The sequence below is a fragment of the Bufo bufo genome, chromosome 8 (assembly GCF_905171765.1).
Source record: "Bufo bufo chromosome 8, aBufBuf1.1, whole genome shotgun sequence".
In the NCBI taxonomy this organism is placed as follows: domain Eukaryota; kingdom Metazoa; phylum Chordata; class Amphibia; order Anura; family Bufonidae; genus Bufo; species Bufo bufo.
Genome location: NC_053396.1, coordinates 214,602,696 through 214,621,324, shown reverse-complemented (window position 1 = coordinate 214,621,324; position 18,629 = coordinate 214,602,696). Strand labels below are relative to the sequence as shown.

General features: G+C 42.6%; 1 protein-coding gene across 4 annotated transcripts in view; it reads right to left on the bottom strand.

Moving 5' to 3' along the window:
* DIAPH2 (diaphanous related formin 2) overlaps positions 1–12,926 on the bottom strand; it is a 1,253,176-nt gene extending 1,240,250 nt beyond the window's left edge. The window contains exon 1 of one of the 4 annotated variants that reach the window (XM_040442348.1): positions 12,243–12,926. In XM_040442348.1, coding sequence (XP_040298282.1) covers positions 12,243–12,368 — 126 coding nt within the window. In that variant the 5' untranslated portion in view covers positions 12,369–12,926. Of the gene's footprint in view, positions 1–4,316; positions 4,383–12,242 lie in introns of those variants that run through there. The other 3 variants (XM_040442349.1, XM_040442347.1, XM_040442350.1) reach the window with 3 other exon arrangements.
* Between the last annotated feature and the right edge of the window lie 5,703 nt (positions 12,927–18,629).

Sequence of the window (18,629 nt, the reverse complement as noted above, 5' to 3'; positions counted from 1 at the left end):
ATATAACTACGATAATACTGTTCCTATGTACAAGAATATAACTACTATAATACTGCTCCTATGTACAAGAATATAACTACTATAATACTGCCTCCTATGTACAAGAATATAACTACTATAATACTGCCTCCTATGTACAACAATATAACTACTATAATACTGCTCTTATGTACAAGAATATAACTACTATAATACTGCCTCCTATGTACAAGAATATAACTACTATAATACTGCTCCTATGTACAAGAATATAACTACTATAATACTGCTCCTATGTACAAGAATATAACTACTATAATACTGCCTCCTATGTACAAGAATATAACTACTATAATACTGCTCCTATGTACAAGAATATAACTACTATAATACTGCTCCTATGTACAAGAATATAACTACTATAATACTGCTCCTATGTACAAGAATATAACTACTATAATACTGCTCCTATGTACAAGAATATAACTACTATAATACTGCTCCTATGTACAAGAATATAACTACTATAATACTGCTCCTATGTACAAGAATATAACTACTATAATACTGCTCCTATGTACAAGAATATAACTACTATAATACTGCTCCTATGTACAAGAATATAACTATTATAATACTGCTCCTATGTACAGGAATATAACTATTATAATACTGCTCCTATGTACAGGAATATAACTACTATAATACTGCTCCTATGTACAAGAATATAACTATTATAATACTGCTCCTATGTACAGGAATATAACTATTATAATACTGCTCCTATGTACAGGAATATAACTACTATAATACTGCTCCTATGTACAAGAATATAACTACTATAATACTGCCTCCTATGTACAAGAATATAACTACTATAATACTGCTCCTATCTACAGGAATATAACTACTATAATACTGCTCCTATGTACAAGAATATAACTACTATAATACTGCTCCTATGTACAAGAATATAACTACTATAATACTGCTCCTATGTACAAGAATATAACTACTATAATACTGCTCCTATGTACAAGAATATAACTACTATAATACTGCTCCTATGTACAAGAATATAACTACTATAATACTGCTCCTATGTACAAGAATATAACTACTATAATACTGCCTCCTATGTACAAGAATATAACTACTATAATACTGCTCCTATGTACAAGAATATAACTACTATAATACTGCTCCTATGTACAAGAATATAACTACTATAATACTGTATCCTATGTACAAAAATATATCTACTATAATACTGCTTCTATGTACAAGAATATAACTACTATAATACTGCTTCTATGTACAAGAATATAACTACTATAATACTGCTCCTATGTACAAGAATATAACTACTATAATACTGCTCCTATGTACAAGAATATAGCTACTATAATACTGCCTCCTATGTACAAGAATATAACTACTATAATACTGCTCATATGTACAGGAATATAACTACTATAATACTGCTCCTATGTACAAGAATATAACTACTATAATACTGCTCCTATGTACAAGAATATAACTACTATAATACTGCCTCCTATGTACAAGAATATAACTACTATAATACTGCTCCTATGTACAAGAATATAACTACTATAATACTGCTCCTATGTACAAGAATATAACTACTATAATACTGCTCCTATGTACAAGAATATAACTACTATAATACTGCCTCTATGTACAAGAATATAACTACTATAATACTTTCTCCTATGTATAAGAATATAACTACTATAATACTGCTCCTATCTACAAGAATATAACTACTATAATACTGCTCCTATGTACAAGAATATAACTACTATAATACTGTATCCTATGTACAAAAATATATCTACTATAATACTGCTTCTATGTACAAGAATATAACTACTATAATACTGCTTCTATGTACAAGAATATAACTACTATAATACTGCTCCTATGTACAAGAATATAACTACTATAATACTGCTCCTATGTACAAGAATATAGCTACTATAATACTGCCTCCTATGTACAAGAATATAACTACTATAATACTGCCTCCTATGTACAAGAATATAACTACTATAATACTGCTCCTATGTACAAGAATATAACTACTATAATACTGCTCCTATGTACAAGAATATAACTACTATAATACTGCTCCTATGTACAGGAATATAACTACTATAATACTGCTCCTGTGTACAAGAATATAACTACTATAATACTACCTCCTATGTACAAGAATATAACTACTATAATACTTCTACTATGTACAAGAATATAACTACTATAATACTGCTCCTATGTACAAGAATATAACTACTATAATACTGCTCCTATGTACAAGAATATAACTTCTATAATACTGCTCCTATGTACAAGAATATAGCTACTATAATACTGCCTCCTGTGTACAAGAATATAACTACTATAATACTGCTCCTATGTACAAGAATATAACTACTATAATACTGCTCCTATGTACAAGAATATAGCTACTATAATACTGCCTCCTATGTACAAGAATATAACTACTATAATACTGCCTCCTATGTACAAGAATATAACTACTATAATACTGCTCCTATGTACAGGGATATAACTACTATAATACTGCTCCTATGTACAAGAATATAGCTACTATAATACTGCCTCCTATGTACAAGAATATAACTACTATAATACTGCTCCTATGTACAAGAATATAACTACTATAATACTGCTCCTATGTACAAGAATATAACTACTATAATACTGCTCCTATGTACAAGAATATAACTACTATAATACTGCTCCTATGTACAAGAATATATCTACTATAATACTGCTCCTATGTACAAGAATATAACTACTATAATACTGCCTCCTATGTACAAGAATATAACTACTATAATACTGCTCCTATGTACAAGAATATAACTACTATAATACTGCTCCTATGTACAAGAATATAACTACTATAATACTGCTCCTATGTACAAGAATATAACTACTATAATACTGCTCCTATATACAAGAATATAACTACTATAATACTGCTCCTATGTACAAGAATATAACTACTATAATACTGCTCCCATGTACAAGAATATAACTACTATAATACTGCTCCTATGTACAAGAATATAACTACTATAATACTGCTCCTATGTACAAGAATATAACTACTATAATACTGCTCCTATGTACAAGAATATAACTACTATAATACTGCTCCTATGGACAGGAATAGAAGTACATTAAGGCTTGGTCAGGCAGAGATCTTCGCTGTTACGCCTGTCGCACGACTGATGATCACTATTATATACTGTAAGGCGCAGATTCCTGCAGTGTTGGATTTTATTTTTTTTAGACTATGGTGAAGCAATTGTAAGAACTTGACAGCTTCTTAGTGATTGTCAGTGGGGGAGATTTATCAAGACTGGTGTAAAGTAGAACTGGCTTAGTTGCCCGTAGCAACCAATCAGATTCCACCTTTCATATTTAATAGGAGCTGTGAAAAATGAAAGGTGGAATCTGATTGGCCAGCGAAGTCTGTGTCTTACACACCAGTTTTGATAAATCTCCCTCAGTCTGTTTTGCTCGTCTTCGTTGCTGTACTTTCTGCCAAATCTATCACATGTCGCACATCATCTGTTGAGTTTGGCGAATGTCACACCTAAGGCTTCATTCGCACGGTGGATTTTGCCGTATTTACATTCATTTCGAGCAGCAGTTTTTCTTGATGTTTACAGTGAAACACCTGAGAATAAAAACGTATCGGTGGCGTCTCACACCCTCCTGTTCTGAGACCCAGGGTCCTGCATATGAGGAAAACACGGAGGGAGGGCGGACGAGATCCTTGGCTTTTAGCGGTCCCCATATCCGTAAATATATATCTACAGGACACCATAAGGGGTTAAAACTCCAAAAAAATCTAATCATAGAGATTACCAATCACATATATTCCTTCCGTGGCCCCCGCTGCTTTTATGTAACCAAGTTTATGACCTTCCATGTGTCCAGCACATACCTCCCCTGAAATACTCTGTGCTGCTGGGGTTCCTGCTCCTCCCCCATTTAACTCTCAGGTCATCGCCCACATCATGTCACCCTGTCCTCACTAACACAATCATATGCCTCCCATATCAACACACTCTGCCCCTAAAATACTCTGTGCTGCTGGGAACCTTGCTCCTTCCTTGTGGAACTGTGAGCAAGTCTTTTCATTCCTTATGTCATGCAGCCCTGTCCTCACTAGCAGCATCACCCCTCCCCCTCACTCTTCTCCTGAAATGCTCTGTGCTGCTGGTGGGCCCTGCTCCTTTCATGGCTGTGTAGATAGAGGACGGCAGACTCACCATGCTCGCGGCTGGCGCTCCTTCGCCTCTTGTGATGCAGGCGAGCTCTGCTGGGCGACTACAGTGGGAATCTCCTGCACAGATCAACAGCCTTGGGCCCCAGAGAGTTAATTACTGCTGAACCCAGCCCCAAATTAAAAGGGCCCCGAGGAGCAGAGCAGCAGATTGCGCGCACCTCTCCTCCACACAGGTGATTAGCAGCTGCAAATAGGGGAATCTACGATGAGCTACTACTAAGTGCCTGTAACCTGGAGTCTCATCATCCTCATAGGAGAGAGCGCTCCACCGGATCCAACCCCCACCATGCTAACGGATATATAGGTACAGGGTCCCGCAAAGATCATCAAGAAGCCTGGGACATCATCACGTCCAAAACTGCTACCTTAAGATCTCCGCGGAGGGACATTCCTGAAAAGTCAGGGTCCCACATTACAACCCCCATCATCCTGTACATGACGGCCTCGGATTTGCATCACAGCGTCTCATTAGAAATAAACGATAGAACAGTTTTAGGTCCGCCTCCGAGGAGCTTATTAAGGTTGGGTTTACATGTTGTTTTCTATAAAAGCAAAAAAATGCAGAATAAAAAAAAAAACATCAAATAACAATAAAAAAATTTAACACGACTGCAGTTTTTTCCAGGTGGAACATGATGACTCAATAGGGGTCATTTACGAACATCTTTTATACCAGTTTTTGACATAAAAAAAGTTGCAAGACCCCTTTTTGCTATTTTTTTTAAGTGCACCTCTGACATTCTGTGCACCGGGAGGGAAATCTGCTCCAACCTCTGACTGGAGTCGTTTTCACTCCACTTTTAGGCCTCTTGCACACGACCGTATGGCTTTTTCAGTATTTTGCGGTCCACAAAAAACGGATCCGCAAAAAATAGGGATGACGTGCGTATGCATTCCGTTTTTGGCGAAACGGAACAGCTGGCCCCTGATAGAACAGCACCGTTATGTGGACAATAATAGGACATGTTCTATCTTTGGACGGAACAGAAAAAACGGAAATACGGAAATGGAATGCATACGGAGCACATTCCATTTTTTTTTGTGGACCCATTGAAATGAATGGTTCTGCATACGGACCGTATAAGGAACATAAACGGAAAAGAAAAGCGTCCACCCTTGCAGTAGCTCACGCTCAGACAGACAGGCTTCTCTTACCCCGTCGGTCACTAGAGCCGCAGACATGGCTGACTGAGGGGGAGAGAAGCCCCCCAGCTGCCCCTAGATCACCTTCCATTTAGAAACTTTTTCCCTCTCCTCCCCCCGTTTTTTTCCCAGCCAGCAATGGTGGGCGTGGCTTTACTGAGGTGGGCGTGGTTTATCAGTTTAGGGGCAAGACCGATGAGGTCCGGCCACCATACGTATTTTGCGGAATGGAACGTCTGGCCCATGATAGAACAGTCCCATCCCTCTCCATAAGGGCACATGCACACGAACGTGTGCCGCCCGTGCCATGCATTGGGGGCCGCAAATTTAAGTCCCCAATGCACGTGCACCGTGTGTGTGGCCGGTGCTGATGGATGTGTAACACCCCAGAGTGGAGTTACCACTCCTTCACCTTGCTACTGTCTTTATGCATTTATTCCAGGTCCTCTGCCATGTGCATTCCTATTTGGTTGTTCAACTGTTATGTTCAAATGTAATGTGCCTGGTTCACCAGCAGGTGGCAGCAAACACGGCAGAGCTATCCTTAGAGAGAATGGAACTTTCCATTCCATTCTACCCCCTCCTCTCTGAAGAGAGGTGGGCGAGTCCTACTTCCTGCAGGAAGGGTGGGGCAGAAGTTCTAGTCAGTCTAGCTTACCCCCTGCTAGGGGACAGGTGTGCAGGGCACGTCTCTGCTGGATGTGCCCAAGCCAGCAAGAGCACCCTCAGCTCTGCTGTCCATGGAGGCCAAAGCTTAGAGCCTCAGGAGCCAGGAGGAAAGTTCCCTGGCCTAATCTAGAGACAGACCATACAAAGAGAAGTGCAGCTTACAAGAAGCAAAGTCATACAATCAGCCTGTCAGTACAGCAGAGCCAGAGAGAAACAGATGTAGCAGAGTGGAGTTTGCCTGACAGTTTCATGCTAAAGCCTGCTGGGACCAAGACAGAGTCTGTAAACCATTTTGGAGACCGTTTATTCAAGTAAAGCAGCTGTTCAACTACATACAAGGTCTGGACTCAAATCCCTCAATTATTCCCCCTATTTCTTGCTTTAAAACCAAAGCCTGGGGTCCAGCCGTATCCAGGTAGGAGCACCGTGACACACATGAGGGGGACATTTTAGGCCGCACTATACCACTCGGCATTCCTACATCTGGGACGTGGTTTTTATATAGAGGGCCCTACGGGGAGTCGCCCGTTGCAGATGCAGACCCATTCAACTTGAATGGGTCCACGATTAGTGTTGCGCGAACTTGTGTTTCAAGTTCGGCGTACAAAGTTCGGGTTCAGGATATCTAAGAATTCTGTTATGGATTCTGCTACCAGGGACCATAACGGAAAAATGCGTTTTTCACGGACGTTGCTAAGAGATGTTATCACGCTCGTGAAAAAAACTCATCAATGCACATTTCACCCGCGCGATAAAAACTGAATGCAACCGAACGCAAAACTGACTGAACTTGCTTGCGAAATTTTGCATCCGGACCTAATCCGTATCGCTCGTCTGCTAGGGGCCTAAGGGTTACATAGCATCATAAATCAATATACTGCTGGGAGTTGCTGCATACATGCTGCGAGTCCGATACGTGGAACTCGCTCGTCTGAAAGAGACCTTAAGGTTTTTACTTTTTTTCTGACCTTCAGGAAGTCTATAACCTTAGATTTTCACCTTGACCGCTCGAGCATGGCGCGCGCTCCCCTTCAGAAAATGCCATTTACATCAAGGAAATATATCCAGGAATTGCTATACAAGCAGTTGTCTAATATGTAAGCGCAGCCTGAAGATAGGCACCATCAATGACGGTGCGCAGAGGCCATTGAACCAGCAGGACACAACTGAGTGGTTGGGGGTCATTTATCAGAAACGGAGTCTTTGATCATCATAAATTCGGCGCACCTCTGGCAGTCCGTGAATTGGAGTTGTTTTCACGCCACTTTTACATCTTTTTTTTTAATGCATAAATGTTAATGCATTTTTTGGGGCCAGTGACCAAGCCCCAGCCCCCGCCCTCACCATGCCCCTGCCAATCCGAAATGGCGAGGATGGTGTAAAAACTCTGCGTGCAGCAAACTATTCTCTCCCAGGTGTTAAAGAGTTGCAAAAAGGGGTCTTGCAACTTTTTTTTACACCAAAAACTGGCACAGCCTCCTTAGTGAATGGCCCCCATTGACTCGACGAGTGCAGTGAATGGTCAGATCTGGAGTCACGAGGACAGGATTACTTAATAATTCCAGTTCGTCTGGGTTCAACTAATGATCCTGCATTTTTAAACCAACCACCTCTAGAATGAGGAATTAACCGTCTCACTGCCAGTCCAGTATAAACACTGCAGCATGAGACACAGAATACCTCACATCTGCTGAACACAAGCTTACTGCAACAGCCAGCAAGAGAGAGGCATTGTGATCAAAGGACAGGACCTGAGCTCCAGTGCAGGAGACCATGTATTCCAGCAGTTTCCAATAATACATAGCAGAATAGCGAGTGCAGCTCTGGAGTATAATACAGGATGTAACTCAGGATCAATACTGGATAAGTAATGTAATGTACACAGTGACTGCACCTGCAGAATAGTGAGTGCAGCTCTGGAGTAAATTACAGGATGTAACTCAGGATCAGTACAGGATAAGTAATGTATGTACACAGTGACTGCACCAGCAGAATAGTGAGTGCAGCTCTGGAGTATAATACAGGATGTAACTCAGGATCAGTACAGGATAAGTAATGTATGTACAAAGTGACTCCAGCAGAATAGTGAGTGCAGCTCTGGAGTATAATACAGGATGTAACTCAGGATCAGTACAGGATAAGTAATGAAATGTATGTACACAGTGACTCCACCAGCAGAATAGTGAGTGCAGCTCTGAAGTATAATACAGGATGTAACTCAGGATCAGTACAGGATAAGTAATGTATGTACAAAGTGACTCCACCAGCAGAATAGTGAGTGCAGCTCTGGAGTATAATACAGGATGTAACTCAGGATCAGTACAGGATAAGTAATGTATGTACAAAGTGACTCCACCAGCAGAATAGTGAGTGCAGCTCTGGAGTATAATACAGGATGTAACTCAGGGTCAGTACAGGATAAGTAATGTATGTACACAGTGACTCCACCAGCAGAATAGTGAGTGCAGCTCTGGAGTATAATACAGGATGTAACTCAGGATCAGTACAGGATAAGTAATGTATGTACACAGTTACTGCACCAGCAGAATAGTGAGTGCAGCTCTGGAGTATAATACAGGATGTAACTCAGGATCAGTACTGTAATGTATGTATACAGTGACTGCATCAGCAGAATAGTGAGTGCAGCTCTGGAGTATAATACAGGATGTAACTCAGGATCAGTACAGGATAAGTAATGTAATGTATGTATACAGTGACTGCACCAGCAGAATAGTGAGTGCAGCTCTGGAGTATAATACAGGATGTAACTCAGGATCAGTACAGGATAAGTAATGTATGTAAACAGTGACTGCACCAGCAGAATAGTGAGTGCAGCTCTGGAGTATAATACAGGATGTAACTCAGGGTCAGTACAGGATAAGTAATGTACTGTATGTACACAGTGACTGCACCAGCAGAATAGTGAGTGCAGCTATGGAGTATAATACAGGATGTAACTCAGGATCAGTACAGGCTGAGTAATGTATGTACACAGTGACTGCACCAGCAGAATAGTGAGTGCAGCTCTGGAGTATAATACAGGATGTAACTCAGGATCAGTACTGTAATGTATGTATACAGTGACTGCATCAGCAGAATAGTGAGTGCAGCTCTGGAGTATAATACAGGTTGTAACTCAGGATCAGTACAGGATAAGTAATGTAATGTATGTAAACAGTGACTGCACCAGCAGAATAGTGAGTGCAGCTCTGGAGTATAATACAGGATGTAACTCAGGATCAGTACAGGATAAGTAATGTATGTACACAGTGACTGCACCAGCAGAATAGTGAGTGCAGCTATGGAGTATAATACAGGATGTAACTCAGGATCAGTACAGGCTGAGTAATGTATGTACACAGTGACTGCACCAGCAGAATAGTGAGTGCAGCTCTGGAGTATAATACAGGATGCAACTCAGGAGCAGTACTGTAATGTATGTATACAGTGACTGCATCAGCAGAATAGTGAGTGCAGCTCTGGAGTATAATACAGGATGTAACTCAGGATCAGTACAGGATAAGTAATGTAATGTATGTACACAGTGACTGCACCAGCAGAATAGTGAGTGCAGCTATGGAGTATAATACAGGATGTAACTCAGGATCAGTACAGGCTGAGTAATGTATGTACACAGTGACTGCACCAGCAGAATAGTGAGTGCAGCTCTGGAGTATAATACAGGATGCAACTCAGGATCAGTACTGTAATGTATGTATACAGTGACTGCATCAGCAGAATAGTGAGTGCAGCTCTGGAGTATAATACAGGATTTAACTCAGGATCAGTACAGGATAAGTAATGTAATGTATGTAAACAGTGACTGCACCAGCAGAATAGTGAGTGCAGCTCTGGAGTATAATACAGGATGTAACTCAGGATCAGTACAGGATAAGTAATGTAATGTATGTAAACAGTGACTGCACCAGCAGAATAGTGAGTGCAGCTCTGGAGTATAATACAGGATGTAACTCAGGATCAGTACAGGATAAGTAATGTATGTACACAGTGACTGCACCAGCAGAATAGTGAGAGCAGCTCTGGAGTATAATACAGGATGTAACTCAGGATCAGTACAGGATAAGTAATGTATGTACACAGTGACTGCACCAGCAGAATAGTGAGTGCAGCTCTGGAGTATAATACAGGATGTAACTCAGGATCAGTACAGGATAAGTAATGTAATGTATGTACACAGTGATTGCATCAGCAGAATAGTGAGTGCAGCTCTGGAGTATAATACAGTATGTAACTCAGGATCAGTACAGGGGAGGTAATGTATGTACACAGTGACTACACCAGCAGAATAGTGAGTACAGCTCTGGAGTATAATACAGTATGTAACTCAGGATCAGGACAGGATAAGTAATGTATGTACACAGTGACTGCACCAGCAGAATAGTGAGTGCAGCTCTGGAGTATAATAACAGGATGTAACTCAGGATCAGTGCAGGATAAGTAATGTAATGTATGTACACAGTGATTGCATCAGCAGAATAGTGAGTGCAGCTCTGGAGTATAATACAGTATGTAACTCAGGATCAGTACAGGGGAGGTAATGTATGTACACAGTGACTACACCAGCAGAATAGTGAGTACAGCTCTGGAGTATAATACAGTATGTAACTCAGGATCAGTACAGGATAAGTAATGTATGTACACAGTGACTGCACCAGCAGAATAGTGAGTGCAGCTCTGGAGTATAATACAGTATGTAACTCAGGATCAGTGCAGGATAAGTAATGTATGTACACAGTGACTGCACCAGCAGAATAGCGAGTGCAGCTCTGGAGTATAATACAGGATGTAACTCAGGATCAGTACAAGATAAGTAATGTATGTACACAGTGACTGCACCAGCAGAATAGTGAGTGCAGCTCTGGAGTATAATACAGGATTTAACTCAGGATCAGTACAAGATAAGTAATGTATGTACACAGTGACTGCACCAGCAGAATAGTGAGTGCAGCTCTGGAGTATAATACAGTATGTAACTCAGGATCAGTACAAGATAAGTAATGTATGTACACAGTGACTGCACCAGCAGAATAGTGAGTGCAGCTCTGGAGTATAATACAGGATTTAACTCCGGATCAGTACAAGATAAGTAATGTATGTACACAGGGACTGCACCAGCAGAATAGTGAGTGCAGCTCTGGAGTATAATACAGGATGTAACTCAGGATCAGTACAGGATAAGTAATGTAATGTATGTACACAGTGACTGCACCAGCAGAATAGTGAGTGCAGCTCTGGAGTATAATACAGTATGTAACGCAGGATCAGTATAAGATAAGTAATGTAAAGTATATACAGTGACTCAGCTTTTTATGTAGATTATTAGTATATATCCCCAAAAGTGAACAAAGATGAGCTGTTTTATGGCGTGCAGGGAAGTTTCGCTTTGGGCTCACCCTCGTTAGTGATATCTGGTTCTCACATATACGATTATTTATTTTCCACTGCATAATGTTGGCAAAAAAGAAAGCGTTGTCTTTTGAAAAAAAAATCACAATGAAAATATCTCTGATAAAACACCAAATCATCATCATCACAATTGAATGAATAAGTATATATGCATTTCCATTCACTGACATGTAACATCTGACAGGTGCATTATTCCACACAGAAAAAACTGCATCTGAACCTCCCATAGGAACAGGCCTGAGATTAGAGGGGCGTCTCTGGCCCCCCTTGTCATTGTCACCCTGCGCACCTCCTAGGGTGACTTCAGCACAGCTGCACCAGATGCCCCCCATCTTCCAGCGGAGACATGGGTGCTGCATGCAGGAGAGGTGACAGCCATGCAGCCTGTCAATGTCATTCCCACCCTCCAGCAGGAGCTCCCCCGAACACCCCTCCTTTCTGTGGTTGGGCAGACATCTCCTCCCTCTCCCAGCATCACCTAGGAAGAGAAGACCGAGGGGCAGAGGGGGGGACAGAGAGCAGGAATCAACGCAGTCACATCATGAAGTAGGCACTGCCATACGGCTCGCGTCCCTCACACAAGGGGGGCTCGCAGCGACAAGCATGAGAAATACAATACGGCCATGCCCACCGCCGCGCGTCGGAGGAAGCTCTGGCCAACACAACTCACCAGCTTTGGTTTGTTTTTGCTGTCGTCTTGATCGTTGGGTTTTCTTTTTGGATTCCTGCTGCCGCCAACCTCAGAGTTCTTTCCCGGAGAATCCTCTCCTCCAGCGGCTGCTTGCTGGTTATCCATTTTTTTAAGAAAAAAAAAATTTTACAATATGCCCCCCACCCCAACGATCTTCAAGTTAAATCCGTGTCACCCAATGCCAGGCTGGTGGGTGGTTGGTTGGTTGGGGGGGGGTGGAAATCGATGTGACAGACACCACCTATTGTCTCTTTATTGATACTGTGCGTCTCGTCCCTCCTTTACGTACACACTGTTGCAACGCGGGCTTCTTTCAAAATCTGTACGTACCCCAGTGCAAAGGTTTTGGCAACCCTGCTAAGCCCTGTCAATCAAGCCTGGCTGTGCGGTGCCCGTCCAGGGTCCCTCGCCCACCTCCAGCCCTTGTCGTTTGCATGCCTCAAGCCTTTTTTTGCTATTTTTTTTTTTCCTCCTCTCTCTTTAAAGCTAGTCTCCCTTTAAGGCAAGAGAGAAAGGAGCTGTCTCTTCTGTGTTCACCCTCCCAACCAGGAAATGAACCTCTAGGCTGGAACAATCAAGGGCCTATCGAGCGCACATGTCCACAGAGCGGCGCGGGAGCTCGGGCGCTTCTCGCACATCCTGTCTGACGATTCGGATTAATCCCATGAAATTATGTCACCATTAGGCCACCATTCCTGCTGCCGCCTCCCTTTTGTTTGTGTTCGTTGCTTGTAACAATTCGACACATTGTAGGTAGGGAAAGGCTACAAAGCTACAGCTGACGATTAACCCTTTGCTGATCCTTAAAGGCAAAGCTGCACAAATATGCACTTTACTTTTTTTTATTTTTTTATTCGCCGTGTACGTTAGGCTACATGCACACCACCGTTGTGTGATTTTCAGATCTGCAAAACACGGATGGCGTCCGCGTGCGTTCCGCAATTTGCAGAACGGCGCGGACAGCCATTAATATAACTGCCTATTCTTGTTACAAGAATAGGACAGGTTATATTTTTTTTTTACGGAGCAACCGATGCGGACATCTTTTGTTGTGGCCCCCGCAAAAACTGCGGCTCGGATGCGGACCAAAACAAACGTTCGTGTGCATGAAGCCTTCAGCCTCTTGCACAGGACCGTATGGCTTTTTCAGTATATTGCGGTCCGCAAAAAACGGATCCACTAAAAATACGGATGACGTCCGTGTGCATTCCGTTTTTTTGCAGTACGGAACAGCTGGCCCCTGATAGAACAGTGCTATCCTTGTCCGTTATGCAGACAATAATAGGAGATGGTCTATCTTTGAACAGAACGGAAATACGGAAACGGAAGGGATACGCAGTACCTTTCGTGTTTTTCTTGCGGGTCCATTGAAATGAATGGTTCCGTACACGGAACGCAAAAAACAGAATGTGAACGGGAAAAAAACACGTTAGGCCTCTTTCACTCAACCGTTTTTTTTTTTCGTTTACAGGCCGTTTTTTGCGTTCCGTATACGGAACCATTCATTTCAATGGTTCCGCGACAAAAAAAATGAATGTACTCCGTATGCATTCAGTTTCCGTATTTCCGTCAATGAGTCCACCAAAAGAACGGAACACGTATGGAAATGCATCTGTATGTCTTCCGTATCCGTTCCGTTTTTGCAGAACCATCTATTGAAAATTTTAGGCCCAGCCCAATGTAATTACTGTATACTGTACTGTATGCCATACGGAAAAACGAAACGGAAACACAACGGAAGCAAAAAAACGGAACACTGGATCCGTGAAAAACCATACGGTCCTATGAAAAAGGCCTTAGGCCCCATTCACACGTCCGCAATTCTGTTCCGCATTTTGAGGAATGGAATTGCGGACCCATTCATTTCTATGGGGCCACACGATGTGCTGACCGGATCCGGAATTGCGGACCCGAAAAAAAATAGAACATGTCCTATTCTTGTCTGCAATTGCATACAAGATTAGGCATTTTCTATTAAGTGCCGGCGATGTGCGGTCCGCAATGCGGAACACACATTGCCGGTGTCCGTGTTTTGTGGATCCGCAAAACACTTACGGACGTGTGAATGGACCCTTATGCTGTGAAATTTGGTCTAGTAAAACCACAGAATTGCCACTCTCTCTTTCTTTATCTCTCTCAGTCGTGTGCATGAGCCTTTAGTCTCATTCAAATGATTATGGCTGAGATGCAATACCAAGAACAGCCACTATCCAGTGGATGGCGCTGTGCATGATAAGCTGCAAGGAGGCAGCAGCGCTGGTCACAAAGTGCAGGGTCTCAGACCACCGCCGATCTGATATCCTGACCATAGGTCATCAATATTAAAAACATAGAGAATGTCCTTTTAAAGCTCATACTGAATGACAGAATTCACTACCGACAAATCCTGTATTTTTCATGGCGTTTTTATCTTTTTTTTTTTAGCATGCTCTAGATATGACATTTTTTTGAGGCATCTTTCTCATAGCAATCTCCTGAAAAATGGCTATTCTGTGGATATGGTTAACAAAAAATGCTTGAAAAAAACATTGCAAAAAAATATGAATATGGTAAAAACCGCAAGACATTATTTTATTACTGCAAAAAATGCACAGAGAAAATAATGTCTGAAGGAAGCCTAAGGACATGTTTACACGACTTGAAATACGCATTGGAAAAAATTGACGTGTTTGCTGCGGAATCCGACATAACTACTGTGTGTGGGCACTAAGAGGACATAATTACTGGGTATGGGTACTAAGCGGACATAACTACTGTGTGTGGGCACTAAGAGGGCATAATTACTGTGTGTGGGCACTAAGAGGGCATAATTACTGTGTGTGGGCACTAAGAAGGCATAACTACTGTGGCCACTAAGAGGGCATAATTACTGAGTGTGGGCACTAAGAGGGCATAACTACTGTGTGTGGGCACTAAGAGGGCATAATTACTTTGTGTGGGCACTAAGAGGGCATAATTACTGTGTGTGGGCACTAAGAGGGCATAACTACTGTGTGTAGACAATAAGAGGACATAACTACTGTGTGTGGGCACTAAGAAGGCATAACTAATGTGTGTGGGCACTAAGATGACATAACTACTGTGTGTGAGCACTAAGAAGGCATAACTACTGTGTGTGGGCACTAAGAGGGCATAACTACTGTGTGTGGGCACTAAGAGGACATAACTACTGGGTGTGGGCACTAAGAGGGCATAATTACTGTGTGTGGGCACTGAGAGGGCATAACTACTGTGTGTGGGCACTAAGAGGGCATAACAACTGTGTGTGGGCACTAAGAGGGCATAATTACTGTGTGTGGGCACTAAGAGGGCATAACTACTGTGTGTGGGCACTAAGAGGGCATAATTACTGGGTGTGGGCACTAAGAGTACATAACTACTGTGTGTGGGCACTAAGAGGACAGAACTACTGTGTGTGGGCACTAAGAGGACATAACTACTGTGTGTGGGCACTAAGAGGACATAACTACTGTGTGTGGGCACTAAGAGCACATAACTACTGTGTGTGGGCACTAAGAGGACATAACTACTTTGTGTGGGCATTAGGAGGACATTACTTTGTGTGGACACTAAGAATACATAACTACTGTGTGTGGGCACTAAGAGGACATGACTACTGTGTGTGGGCACTAAGAATCCATAACTACTGTGTGTGGGCACTAAGAGAACATGACTACTGTGTGTGGGCACTAAGGACATGCCTACTGTGTGTGGGCACTAAGAATCCATAACTACTGTGTGTGGGCACTAAGAGACATGACTACTGTGTGTGGGCACTAAGGACATGCCTACTGTGTGTGGGCACTAAGGGGGCATTCTATTATGTGGGCCCGATTACTTTAAGGGGCATTCATGGAATTTCAAAGTGTGGGAGTACTAAGGGGACATTTTACTATGAAAGGGGCACTAGAGGGGGCATAACTATTGAGTGAGTGGGGGGATCTATGATAAGCATTGGCAGTCTTGAATAGCTGCCGTTGGGGGGGGGACATTAAAAAATTTGATAAGGGGCACAGCCTTTTCTAGTTACACGCCCACAAGTCGCCTTTACCCCTAGCCTTAAACATGCAAAAGATGGCAGCTAGCTCATAAATGTGGAACTTGTGCTTGCGCCATTTTTTCATCTCCACCACCACTTACTTTTAGGTTAGGGCTACATGGCAACTTAGGTGTGTAACACGAAGATGGTAATATCGCATTGTGACCTCGCCAGTAATGACATACAGCTAGAGATGAGTGAATCGTAGTTGATGAAGTGGAATTCGATCCCAATTTCAGAAAAAACTCGATTTGTACCGAATCCGAATTTCCTCATGCTTCGTGGTATGGCTGCTGCACGTGTGAGGACATGAAGAAAGGAACTCTGAGAAGGCGGGATCACCCACATGCAGCCAATCAGCAGCCAGCCAGCCCTTTGATGTCACAGTCATCTTGGATTCTGCCATTTTCCAGCGTACTTAGTGCAGGGAGAGACCTCAGCAGACGCTAGGGACAGTGCTAGGAAAGACTTCATTGTGCTAAAAAAATTATTTACAAGTTCAGGGAAAGATTATTCAAGGAGTAGGGAAAGGACAGGGAGGAATCATTCCACAGTATTGAAGCAGAACAGGGTTCAATAGGGGAGGTTACAGCCTGGGTGATAGGAACAATCCTATTACACCTTGCTGCACTGACTGTGGATCCAAATTGCCATTATACAGCTCTGTAATTCCAGCAAACCGTTCTTGTTATTGGGGTTCAAGTGCTGTTTGATACCGCCATTAACAGGGTTTATTACAAGGAAATATTTCTAGGTCTTATTTGCCCTTGTGCGGTGCAGTTATATGGCAGGAGGAACAGGAGGAGCACTGCCAGAGCCCTGCAAAATGACCTCCAGCAGGCCACAAATGTGCATGTGTCTGCTCAAACGGTCAGAAACAGACTCCATGAGGGTGATATGAGGGCCCGACGTCCACAGGTGGGGGTTGTGCTTACAGCCCAACACCGTGCAGGACGTTTGGCATTTGCCAGAGAACACCAAGATTGGCAAATTCGCCACTGGCGCCCTGTGCTCTTCACAGATGAAAGCAGGTTCACACTGAGCACATGTGACAGACATGACAGAGTCTGGAGACGCCGTGGAGAACGTTCTGCTGCCTGCAACATCCTCCAGCATGACCGGTTTGGCATTGGGTCAGTAATGGTGTGGGGTGGCATTTCTTTGGAGGGCCGCACAGCCCTCCATGTGCTCGCCAGAGGTAGCCTGACTGCCATTAGGTACCGAGATGAGATCCTCAGACCCCTTGTGAGACCATATGCTGGTGCGGTTGGCCCTGGGTTCCTCCTAATGCAAGACAATGCTAGACCTCATGTGTCTGGAGTGTGTCAGCAGTTCCTGCAAGACGAAGGCATTGATGCTATGGACTGGCCCGCCCGTTCCCCAGACCTGAATCCAATTGAGCACATCTGGGACATCATGTCTCGCTCTATCCACCAATGTCACGTTGCACCACAGACTGTCCAGGAGTTGCCAGATGCTTTAGTCCAGGTCTGGGAGGAGATCCCTCAGGAGACCGTCCGCCACCTCATCAGGAGCATGCACAGGCGTTGTAGGGAGGTCATACAGGCACGTGGAGGCCACACACACTACTGAGCCTCATTTTGACTTGTTTTAAGGACATTACATCAAAGTTGGATCAGCCTGTAGTGTGTTTTTCCACTTTAATTTTGAGTGTGACTCCAAATCCAGACCTCCATGGGTTGAAAAATGTGATTTCCATTTTTTTTTTTTTGTGATTTTGTTGTCAGCACATTCAACTATGTAAAGAACAAAGTATTTCAGAAGAATATTTAATGAAGTCAGATCTAGGATGTGTTATTTTTGTGTTCCCTTTATTTTTTTGAGCAGTGTATATTTTTACCACCTATAATCATGTATATAATTGTCTACAATCTGTACCACCTGATACTTATCACCTTACATTCTCCTGTACTGTAAGGCTAGATGCTTCATTTTATTTTATTTTTTATTTTTGTCTTCTCTCCCTTTTCCTTCTTTCATGAGTTCTCATACTGGTTGACAATGACGATATGTCCTATGTACCCGTTATTTGCAGATAAAATTTGACCGCTGAGGAAGGTCCATAGAGACCGAAACGTTCGGTCATATTCCTTTATTTAAATTTGATGTGAAAATTGGGCAACTGGATTATGAAACCAATGTATCAATAAAATATTTTTTCAGAAATGCAAAGCTGAATGATCTGAGTGCCTCAATCTCTACTACAATCAGTGACGTGCAGACAGTACTCGATGATGATGTAGCTGATCGCACTTAGGAGCCAGGTGACGAAGGGGCTTCATCATCATCGGGAGAAGAGGGCGGCA